Source organism: Panthera tigris, chromosome A2 (assembly GCF_018350195.1).
Source record: "Panthera tigris isolate Pti1 chromosome A2, P.tigris_Pti1_mat1.1, whole genome shotgun sequence".
Lineage (NCBI taxonomy): Eukaryota > Metazoa > Chordata > Mammalia > Carnivora > Felidae > Panthera > Panthera tigris.
The window spans coordinates 78,429,239-78,441,308 of NC_056661.1; the positions used below are offsets into that span (position 1 = coordinate 78,429,239).

The 12,070-nt window shown below is 41.1% G+C and overlaps 2 protein-coding genes across 10 annotated transcripts in view; one reads left to right on the forward strand and one right to left on the reverse strand.

Annotated features, from left to right (window-relative positions):
• Window positions 1-12,070, reverse strand: part of RINT1 (RAD50 interactor 1) — a 29,247-nt gene that overhangs the window by 13,683 nt on the left and 3,494 nt on the right. The window contains exons 3-7 of the mRNA XM_007083940.3: window positions 10,457-10,641; window positions 6,076-6,317; window positions 2,702-2,875; window positions 2,453-2,602; window positions 1,713-1,869 (exon numbers count right to left, since the gene is read on the reverse strand). Of these exons, the coding sequence (XP_007084002.1) occupies window positions 1,713-1,869; window positions 2,453-2,602; window positions 2,702-2,875; window positions 6,076-6,317; window positions 10,457-10,641 (908 nt within the window). The remainder of the gene's footprint in view (window positions 1-1,712; window positions 1,870-2,452; window positions 2,603-2,701; window positions 2,876-6,075; window positions 6,318-10,456; window positions 10,642-12,070) is intronic.
• Window positions 1-12,070, forward strand: part of PUS7 (pseudouridine synthase 7) — a 76,171-nt gene that overhangs the window by 1,276 nt on the left and 62,825 nt on the right. For 7 of the 9 annotated variants that reach the window (XM_042964671.1, XM_042964628.1, XM_042964635.1 and 4 more), the window contains exon 2: window positions 11,899-11,994. The gene's annotated coding sequence lies outside the window, so the exon portion shown is untranslated. Of the gene's footprint in view, window positions 1-8,498; window positions 9,295-11,898; window positions 11,995-12,070 lie in introns of those variants that run through there. The other 2 variants (XM_042964653.1, XM_042964639.1) reach the window with 2 other exon arrangements.

The following is a 12,070-nucleotide window of genomic DNA, read 5'->3' on the forward strand; positions in this document are numbered from 1 at the left end:
TTCTACCAACACCTCATCCAAAAAAGGAGGAGATCCATAAAGTACAACAGAATAAACTGAATTTAAGACCCAGAAATCCAATTGCCACTCAACTCCTTTCCGTGCAAACATAACTCCCTATCCCTTGACCCCTTTAAAATTCTATAAAGCCTATAAACTCATTTATAAATGCCACATACAATGCCTGGGGTAAGCCTGGTGCAATAACATATAATTCAAAACACTGAAATGAACCACTCTGCTACTTGCACTGCATTAAATGTAGCAAAACTTAAGGATAAATAAGGTAGTCTCCACCCCCTGGCAACAGAGTTCTAATTCTCAATAAATTCAATCAAATTTCATTAAAAACAAATGCCTGATTGTTTTTCCGGTCAAGTTAAAGAAAAATCTCAAGAATATCTCCAATGTAGGGGCACCTGGTGGCTCAGTCATTTGAGCGTCCGACTCTTGATTTTGGGTCAGGTCATCCAGAGTCCTGGGATCGAGCCCCGCATTGGGCTCCGCACTGAGCATGGAGCTGCTTAAGATTCTTTCTTCCTTCCTTCCTTCCTCCCTCCCTCCCTCCCTCCCTTCTTCCCTTCCTTCCTTCCTCCTTCTTCCTTCCTTCCTCCTTCTTCCTTCCTTCCTCCCTCCTTCCTTCCTTCCTTTCTTCCTCCCTCCTTCCTTCCTCCCTCCTTCCTTCCTTCCTTCTTCCTTCCTTCTTCCTTCCTTCCTCCTTCCTTCTTCCTTCCTTCCTTCTTCCTTTCTTCTTCCTTCCTTCCTTCCTTCCTTCCTTCCTTCCTTCCTTCCTTCCTTCTTTCCTTCCTCTCTCTCTCTCTCTCTCTCTCTCTCCCCTGCCCCCCTGTCCCTCTGTTCCTCCTCACTCACTCACCTCTTTCTCTAAAAAAAAAAAAAACAAAGAAACAAACAAAAACAGAGTATCTCCAATATACATGGCTGTAATCCCTCAGCTAAAATGCTGGTGAGATGGTGAGAATTTCCTCAAAGCCATCCCCATCATTCCTTACTTTCTTGTACACACACAAATCATTTAATGTTTTAAAATTTTTTTAAGCTTTTCACTTATTTTTTAAATGGTTATCCATTTTTGAGAGAGAGAGAGGGAGGGAGGGAGGAGAGACAGAGAGAGAGAGAGAGAGCGAGTGGGGAAGGGGCAGAGAGGGAGACAGAGAATCCCAAGCAGGCTCCACACCATTAGCACAGAGCCTGATGCAGGGCTTGAACTGTGAGATCGTGATCTGAGCCCCAACCAAGTGTCAGATGCCCAACCAACTGAGCCACCCAGGCACCTCAGCCATAAATCATGGTAGCATCAGCACTCTGTTCAAAAGCGAATACTCGACTATCTGTGGACTTTCACATCTCTCTCTGATATATATATATATAAGCCTGAAGGAGCAATTCGCACAGTGAAACACGTGGAGCCAGTTGTCACAAGTGCCCCCAACAAATGTCACAGCACACCCAAGGGGCAACTTGAGACACTGGTGAGATGACGTGCTAATGAGTGAGCGTATCACTCACAAGTGACATATCAACACAAGTCCCAAAATAGATCTATTAAGGCAAGGACAAAACAGGAATTTAGCTCTTCAGAGAAAAAACAGAAATGTGAATGGGATCGGATTTTAACTTAAACCAGAAAGAGGATCGGGACGCTTAACAACTGCTATTAATAACAACGAAGGACAAGAGTTGGCAAAGCACACCTTGCTTATAACATTAGTCTGTCGGTTCCCTCGGAAGTGATACCTGAACCTTTTCTGAAGGGGAGTCAGCATAATCTGGATGGGCAGGATGACAGACGGGGATGCAGGAAGACAGTATTTTTCTGGAAGTTGTTTTGGCTCAGTAAGTAATTCATCTCTGACATAGTCAAGTCAAGGAAAAAGACAAGGATACAAAAAAATATATATGCATGGATATATGGATATATACACATATATACACACACACGTGTATGTATGTACAGATACACAATATACTTTTCTAACAAATATATAAGATACTAAGTAAAATTAATTATAAGACATAATTTTACATTGCATATGATTTCGTAAAAAGTGCATGAAATATGTTATTAGAATTACCCTGTCTTTCCTAACATAAAAAACAGTAGTGAGGAAGGAAACACAATCAAGAATTCCTTTATTAACACTAGATTACTAAACTTTCCTCCCTATTGCCCATTTTTTTTTCTGTCGTCCCAAGAGACTTACGTGTGATATAAACCTGGGTCAGTCATATATTTCAGACTGACCCCGCTCCCCCCAACGCTATTCACTCTGAAGGGCACAATCCACCACTCTGCGGGTATATACAGATCAAGTCCAAACCTAGTACTACTGTTTGGCTTCTTGGTCCCTTTCAAAAAGTTTTACTCTCTAGCCACAAATCCACTCTCGAAAAAAAAAGCAATTTTAGTAAGTTTTATCTCCAACAAAGATACGAGGTTTGCAGTTTCAGAAGCTGGCAAAACAGTGTCTCCAGGTTACTGTATATCTCAGGGGCACCTGCTGGGCGACTCAAGCCAACAGTCTGAGACTGGGGGGGTGTGATGAATGGCCAGTGAAGCTGGGCTAAAACTTCCTCAAAATCACTGTAACAGAAAAAGCAACACACGTATTTCAGTAAAATACAATGGTCACCGAATATCCATGTGAAAGCACTAGCATGAAATAACAGGTGAATTCCTTACCTTGTAAGTTTGTCCTTGAGGATCTTATGCCAGAATTTAACAGTGGCTCTCGTGAAAGCAAGAAGATGAGCACAAGATGATTCCTGAAGCTTGATGTCAAGTTCCACCATAGACACCAGAGTAGAGGCTGCCTCTGGGACGTTATTGGTCATCAGATATTGCTGAATGTTATCACTGCAAAATGAGGCAAAGCAAACTTCAAAGATAGTCTGTCAAAATTCCAAGTGCAGCAAAAATGACATCTCCCTCCTGTGGTATATAAGGTTCCATGCAAGGAAGAAGGAGGCAGCCAGAAGTGGCTTTCTTTTTACCAATGTGGCCAAAGCTTAACATTTTTTTCTAGGAAAGCCAGAAATCAAGACTTTCATGCAAAATCAATTAATCAAATCCTTTGAAACAAGCCAAATAAAAGATGTCTTCAGGACAAATTTATCCCGTGAGCCACCATTTTGGCTTATTTGACTTCATAGAGCAAAACATTTTATTTAAAAATGAGATGTTGTGTGTCAACTATACTTGAGTAAAAAATTAAAGGGGAGCCTGGGGGGCTCAGTCGGTTAGGTGACTGGCTTTGGCCCAGGTCACGATCTCACGGTTCATGAGTTTGAGCCCTGCATCGGGCTCTGTGCTGACAGCTCAGAGCCTGGACTCTGCTTCTGATTCTGTGTCTCCCTCTCTCTGCACCTCCCCTGCTCATGCTCTCTCTCTGTCTCTCAAAAAATAAATAAATGTTGAAAAAAATAATTTAAAAAATTAAAATGAGGAAAAATGAAAATGAGATGTTTCTTTGGATAAAAACAACATCTCATAGCTTAAACAGCTAAGAATAAGGAACAAAATGTGACCTTGTCAATAACTGACCTTGGTTCAGGAGCCGCCCCCTGTAAGAAACCTGAGGCAGGAGTGTACCTCCAGGCATCCTCTGCCGGCCGCCAAAGTGCTGGGACTCCAGTCCCCCGTTTGGTGTATGTTCCTGGGGCACACACGGCATCCTCCTTAGGAACAGGAATGTGTATTTCCTGCCGAGCTCCACTATGCGCTAGCATTTTTTCCTCTCCTCTGAGAGCTGCTTGTGTTTTTCACGGTCACTGCTTCAGGCCTCAGCAAGAATACTTAGCTCGTGTTTTTGTATTATTCTATTTATTCCTGTCAGCTCTTGTGGCCATCCCTTACTCCCATTCTCTCATTTTTCTTTCTTCTCTTTCTCTAATCATTTTTATTAAGATTTCCAACCAGTTTTGTCTTTTATAGCTACTACCAGAATTGAAAGCACTCTTTTGTCCCATTGGGTGTCAAGAAACCCATCATTTCTGCATTTAAAGCACCAGTAGTTTTTTTTTTTTTTTTTTTTTTTTTATGGACTTGTTCTTTTCTTGTTGTTTTTAAAGTTTATTTATTTATTTTGAGAGAGTGCATGTGTGTGAGGGAGGTGGAAGGGCAGAGAGTGAGGGAGAGAGAGAATCCTAAGCAGGCTCCACGCTGTCAGCTCAGAGCCCGACACAGGATTGGAACCCACGAACTGTGAGCTCATGACCTGAGCTGAAATCAAGAGTCGGACGCTCCAGTGACTGAGCCACCAGGATCCCCGTTTATGGGCTTGTTCTGATGGTCAGCATGCACGGAGCCTGCTCCCCTGCAAGGTTCTTCCCTGTGCATCATGGCAAATTAAAACCTTCTTGCTGATTTCCCACTTCAAAGAAACATAAATCCAAAGTAAATGTTGCATTATGTTAAAAGGAAGACTGCTGTGTTTAAGAAATGTACAAATGTTACAAAACAATGTAAAATGTACACAAAAGCACAGAGTAAGGGAGGACTCCTTTCCAGGACACAGTGAAGTAGCTTTCCACACAACACAGCATCATGAATGGCATTCAGAGCACAGAAAAAGCTAGGGAAACAGGGTTTGTGCATAATGACACTGCGATACTGTGGTATTCAAGAAGCAGAGCTAATAAAAGATGCTAGTTCTAAGGAAAAAACTAATTTTTTAAAAAAGAGAAAGTGCTACAGAATAAAAAGCAGGTTAATGTTAGAGAGAAATTAGATGAGGAAAACCTTAAAAACCCAAAGGAAGACAGAAATAGAGATTTATCACCTCGAGAGCAAAGAACATGTTGTTAAGGAGAAGTAGCTATGCTCTATTTGATTATGAACTTGATTCCTATTTCTAATATGATGCCCAGGGCAAACTTGTCTTAAACAATCCCAACACCAGAAAAAGGCTATCCATAACCATAGTCCTATGTTAATTAACCTATTGCTTTGGCTACTACAAGAGTGAGGCTTTTAAACAACTTACTCTACTTAATAATAAGGTTATTAACATTGCTCCTTATTGGTGTTTTCCTCCAGAGGGGCAAAGAAAAATGAAGTAAAAAGTAGCAAGATTTAAAATCTGTTCACCCCAAATAATTTATCCCAACAAGGAGATGATCTAAAAAGTTTAAATTGATTTCTGGAATCACTGGTAACACTACAATCTTAGGTGTATCATTTTTTCTGTAAATGTTAAACTTATATATGCAAAACAAAGACTTCACACCATGCTGAGAGGTAAAATTCTTTAAAATCTCGGGAAATACACAGGACAAAGTGATACTGCATTACTCTTTGGAAGACGTAACATAAAATATATTAACTCCGATACACAATGGGACACTAAGACTCTTGGATGACTTTTCTTCTTCAAGTCTTCCAGACAATATTAATGGTTGCTGACAGCTTTGAGCAAGAGTAGCTAAAACAAAGCACAATGGAACCATGCAGTATGGAGGGGCTGGGGGACTATATCAAAAACCAAATAATTTTGCCAATCTAGACAGAAATGTTAATTTAGCTTGTTTGAAAGACAATACCAGACACTCTCAGTTAACACTAGTGATTCAATTCAGAATTAAATTCAGAAAGAAGTGTGTACTTTTTTTCCCTCTACCCACAGGTAGCAAAACTGTTACTTAAGAATACTGTACATCTCTTATTAGAGGATTCCCATTGAAAGAAATTCAAATTTTAGAGAAAGCAATCCATTTTATTAAGTGATCGTGTCTAAAAAGTAATATTACCACATTGAAGAGTTGTTTATTAGTTTGGTATTACAAATAATAGTTTTTATTTTGTGTTCACAATACAACTACAGGACTTAAAATTTTTACTTAGATCACTTTCTTTCAAATGCAAATTAAGCTCCCTGAAAAGTTTATGTTCATTCACAAAAAAGGAAAAGAATCATTATAATACTATTTTCATAACAACCAGGAAAATTACATTATTATAATCTTTAATTAACTCAATTATTTAATGGCATGCATGCACTGCTAAGACAGAGCCTCAAAGGAAAATAATAATTATGAGAACAAAGAAGCCCTTTTTACCTTAGTTCTTCAATTTGTGAAATCCATTTAAGGTAAGCAAGATGGCGCTCAATCTCTTCAATTTGGTTAATCATGGCCCCCAGATCTTCCATCCAGGGCTGTGCGGTCAGCAAATGGCTGTTAATGGAACTGAAGAGATGAGTTTCTTGCTCCAGAAACTGATTAAGAAATTGCTTTGATTCTTCTGCATTTTTTAAGGCACTCTGAATTCTTTTAGGGATTTCTGATGAAATTGTAAGTACCTGATTGTAACAAAAACAAAAAACAGCAGCAATCAGATAAAATTTTCACACTTTTTTTTTTTTAATGTTTATTTTTGAGAGAGAAAAAGCACCACTGGGGGAGGGATAGAGAGAAAGGGAGACAGAGGATCAGAAAGTGGGTTCTGAGCACAGAGCCCGATGCAGGGCTCAAACTCAAGACCCACGAGATCATGACCTGAGCAGAAGTCAGACGCTTAACTGACTGAGCCACCCAGGAGCCCCCTTGTAATGTTTTAATTAGATTATCATCTTCAAAATACATGTTTGTTCTAAAAGAATTGAAAATTGTCAATTATAAGCTTCAAAAGAAAGGTGCGATTTCTGCCTCCTGCACCAACCAAACCTAAACACAAAATGCCGTACGTGGGGATATGTGGGCAGCAGCAGATGCCCCTGTAAGCACCTCTGCATCTTTCATGAAGCTCAGCACTTTCAGAGGGTCCAGACAGAGAATTTTCTTATGCTTTATCTACCAAACACTTTCCTTCAAAAAAAAATGAAGTTCTATTCTAAAAGTCTGAGTACATGTTTGTTGCAAAAGTGACCCTGGTGATTCTGATTCACGTCTACGGCAAGAACCATTGACTTGGGAAGATAATATACAGGTAACGCCTTTAGATGTGGTATTTACTAATTCTTCTTCTAGCACATGGAAAAACATATACAAGTATTAGGTATCAATACAACATAAAGACTATTCTAGAGGAATTGCAATTGAATCTAGACTGATTAGACACTTTGTGCGAGGCACTGTGCTAGGAACAGATAAATAAGACATGGTGTCTGCCCTTAAGCTCAGTTCATATGGGAGAGAAATGGAAGCAAATAACTACTGTATTATGGGACTGATGCAATAAAAGATAGATGCTAGGTACAATGGTGTCCGAAGGTAGTGCCTCCCAAACCTGAATGTACACAGGAATTGCCTAGACAGCTGGTGTAATGCAAATGCGAGTTGTTAAGTCTGAAGTAGGGACTGACATTCTGCGTTTCGAACAAGCTCCCACGCTTTGGATAATGAGGTGTTGAGATGCAAGGCAACTGGGCTTACATGGCTCCTGCAAAGACCTCTACAGGGCCGGTGGGAATTTTCTGGGGAACTTTGGAAGGAAAGGACATTCCAGACAAAAGGAACGGCTCAGTCATAATGAGAGACCAGCAAAGCTGAGTAAGGCACAGAATACAGTTCAAGAACACATAGAAAGAAGAGACGACCCTAGGGGCACCTGGGTGGCTCAGTCGGGTCGGACTGCAGCTCAGGTCATATCTTGAGGTTCATGGGTTCGAGCCCCACATCTGTGATGTCAGCTCAGAGCCTGGAGCCTGCTTTGGATTCTGTGTCTCCTTGTCTCTATGCCCCTCCCCTGCTCATCCTCTGTCTCTCTCTGTCTCTCAAAAATAAATAAATAATGTTAAAAGAAAAAAAAAAAGAAGAGACAAACCTAGATTGGTAGGGAGAGGCGAGATCAGAGAAGCATCTTGTGCCTTAGAAGGATGTGGGCTTTTTCCAACAGGCAATGGGAATCCATTAAGAGTTTAAAAAAAATTTTTGTTAACGTTTATTCATTTTTTGAGAGACTGAGCATGAGCAAGGGAGAGGCAGAGAGAGAGAGGGAGTCACAGAATCTGAAGCAGGCTCCAAGCTCTGAGCTGTCAGCACAGAGCCTGACACAGGGCTCGAACTCACTCACAAGGCCGTAGGATCATGAACTGAGCTGAAGTCGGACGCTCAACCGACTGAGCCACCCAGGCGCCCCACCATTAAGAGTTTCTAATAAGGGAATCATTCAGTTAGATTTATGATTTGGAAAGTCAGGGACGGCTGGCTGGCATAGTTGGGGGAGCACGAAACTCCTGATGTAGGGGTTGTAAGTTTGAGCCCTGTGTTGGGTATAGAGATTACTTAAAATAAAAAATCTAAAAAAAAAAAGGTAATGTGATAAACAATTATGTTTATTCTCATATTATTTGTAGTACTAAAAAGTGGAAACAGCAAAAATGTCCACTAGTAAGGGCCTAGTTAAATTACGTACAACCATAGTTGAATACCATAAAACCATCCAAAAAGAGAGATCTATATACATTGATAGGAAAGCAAGTCATGTAGTACATTAATTATAAAAAGTTAAGCCATGAATATTTTAAGTATACACGCGCTTACACAATACAGAAAAGACTGTAACTATATTTTATATATATTTGCTTATTCACACATGATATCATTTCTGTAATGGATAAAAATGAGCGATGGTTACTGCGGGATGGGAAGGAAGCAGAAGGCGGGCAAACTGCCATCCAGTGTGTGAGAGGCTGCAGCCCTAAACTGGGTGAACTGGGTGGCGGCAGAGACAGGAAGGGGGCAAAGGTCAGATGTTCTGGAGATGGGATAGAGGAGGCAGGATGACCGGCGATCTTAGTAAGGTTCCCAGGCTTCAGGCCCGGGTGACAGGCAGATAGTGGCGCCATTTTCCAAGAAAGGGAAGCATGTGAAGACACAGAGCAGTACAGTTTGGGACATGCTGAATTTAAGGTTCAGTTAGGGGCTTTGGCAGCAGCTTCTGGGGTCATCGGAGAAACAAGCCTGGTTGGGAAGTGGAGACAGACACAAAGAAAGGGGACTTCTTGAGGAAGCCTAACAACAAAAGGGAGGGACTAGCACTGGCTAAGAGATGAGGGGGGAGTGTTCTGTTTTCAGGAAGAGCCGTGGGCGTGTCCCTACGCTGAGGGGACAGGACTGGCTGAGGAGCAGAGGAGGAAACTATAAAACCACGAAGCAACATCACTCCGGTGGCAGTAGAATCTGAGGCACGAGGACAGCCGTAGACTGATCTTCGGCTGAATGAAGAAGTAGACATGGCTGCAAAGAAGTTTGTGGAATGTCGGGTAGACTGTTCAATAGAGTCATGCTAAGCGGCCTTCATCTTTTCTATTTGGGAAGACAGAATGGCCAGATGGGGTAGGTATCCTGGGGAGAATTTGTAAGAACAAATGAGGGGAGTGGCAGAGGAGCCGACCTTCCCAAGGAAGGAGCCCTGGAGACCACATATCAGGGCTGGCATCCATCCGCTCAGCCTGTGACTTCCTCAGAGAGCCCACTACAACTTGGCCACAGGCGTGGACGGATGGGGTGGGGCTGGGCCATGCTTAGGAGAATAGGGCAGACATGGTGGAAAAACCGGAAAGGTGAGGGCTGAGGGGGTGGGGATGGGGGAACACAGGATGGCTATCAACCCAGGGCTAACACAGAACATACCCACACACTTAACCCAATGTAGCAGTTACATGATATAAATCTTTTATCCTTGACACACTGTTGCAAGTACTTGGATCCACTTATTTTTTTAAGATTACATTCATTAGGTTTTTTAAACACCATTTTAAGTAATAATTTCACTGTAAAAAGAAAACACCTGAAAATACAGAAAGATGTAAAGAATATGAATCACCTGTTAACCAACCACTCAGAAATAACCATTATTATGTCATACTTATTTTCAGGTTTTCTCCTCATGAGCACACATATAAAAAGTTTGGAATGATGGTGTTATGACATTTTTGTACACCATGAATTACTTCCTTGACTTTAAAAGTCACTGTATGAAAAACTCCTTAAAATGTTAGCTGTCAGGGGTGCCTGGGTGGCTCAGTTGGTTAAGTGGCCAACTTCAGCTCAGGTCATGATCTCACGGTTTGTGAGTTCAAGCCCCAAGTCGGGCTCTGTGCTGACAGCTCAGAGCCTGGAGCCTGCTTTGAATTCTGTCTCTATCTCTCTGCCCCTCCCCCACTCCCTCCCTCTCTCTCCCTCTCTCTCTCCCTCCCTCTCTCTCTCTCTCTCTCTCTTAAATAAACATTAAAAACCCATTTTTTTCATGTTAGCTGTCATTATGTTTTTAAGACCTAAATCAGATCAGCAGGAACTTTGTCTTTTACATAATTTGTAAAGTACCTAGCACATTGTAGGTCCTTAAAACCTATTAAACAGTTTTAAATGACTAGACTATTTGTCATAATCTGTATCTTCAAAATTCCCTAGAACAACAGTGATATATAATAATGGTGATGTCTATATTATGTCATTGAACAATTCTGGTATTATTTCAATGAGTTTTAATACTTGCCTGTTCTTCTAACTGCATTTTATTTTCTGTCATCTGTTCTATGAGTTTATCAAGTTTCTTTAAAGATTTAAGGTCATTTCCAACTTCTTTTTCTATAAATGCAGACACGTAGGAAGTGAGATCACCATTATCTGTATCTTCACTGACTTGTTCATTTCCAAAAAGAGCTGCAATATTTATGTCATCTAAAATGAAAGAATAACAATTATTTAACATTACCAAGCACCACAGGATTAAAGGAAATACAAAAGATATACAAAGGGGGGCACCTGAGTGGCTCAGTCAGTTAAGTGTCCGACTTCAGCTCAGGTCATGATCTCAGAGTGTGAGTTCGAGACCCACATCAGGTTCTCTGCTGTCAGCATAAAGCCTGCTTCAGATCCTCTGTCCCTCTCTCTCTCTGCTTGCATGCTCTCTTTCTCTCAAAAATAAACATTTTTTTAAAAAAGGAATTCTTTTAAAAAATGCCTTAAAAAAAGAAAAAATAGTATTGAAAGATTTTGAGTGTATGAAAAAAATTGAAAAGGTGACCAAGTAAAAACTCTTCCTTACATAAGAGTAAAAAAGTTGGGTTTTAAAAAATGTTTATTTATTTGAGAGAGAGAGCGAGAGAGAGCATGCATGGAGGAGGAGTAGAGAGAGAGAGGGAGAGAGAATCCCAAGCAGGCTCATGCTATCAATGCAGAGCCCGATGTGGATTTCACAAACCGTGAATCATGACCTCAGCTGACATCAAAGTCAGACGCCTAACTGACTGAGCCACCCAGGAGCCCCGAGTAAAAAAGTTTTAAAAGCTTCAAATGCCATTATACAAAACTTTCCTTGTCAGAAAAAGGAAAAAAGGGAGCTTGAGAGAAAACACAAATTACTAAGGAAAATTCAAAATGACTGATGCAACCACTAAATTGCACAGTCCGACGTGAGGATCCTTCTGTGGCAAATAAACTAGACTCACACCAATCCACAGTGTACTTATTAAATGTGACAAAAACAGGTGATTTGGAGCCCTGAGCCATTTCTCGGGAAGAGTGGGAGCAGAGGAAACATGGACGGTGGCTGAGCAAACAATGTGCAGTGTAACCAGGAGCTCCTGGGTAGCTTTGCTCCCATCCCATTTAGCATGTGGGCAGATTTCCCTAAGAGCCCGTTCCTTACTCTCTGCCTGAAACCTAGCATTGCCTATCGTTTCCACGTCAGTTTTTCACTCTGCAAGCGTCTATACCTTCTTCCAGTATCCACAATGTTTAAGGCAAAATTAAGCAATTTAAGCTGCCTCTAATTCTTTGTGGAAAGAGGCAAGATTCAGATACATAAATAAAAAATGTTCAATTTTTATTTAAAGAAACAAACTTCTAGTAAATGCTTGATTCACTTCAAAGGCAATTAAGTGATCTTCCACTGTCCTAAATTTCTGGACCGACAGCACTGCTCCTCTCTTCCAGAGTATCTCCAGCTCTATATCTGTTCCAGGGCAGATGTGCCCTAAGCGCTAAGCGCCAGAGAAAGCGGAAGGCCACAGCAGCTTCTTGACAAAGAAGGTAAGAGTGACAAGATTCGCAATGGCTGCCGCGTCTCTTTCCACACCACCCTGGTGTGCTGAGATACACTGTTTCC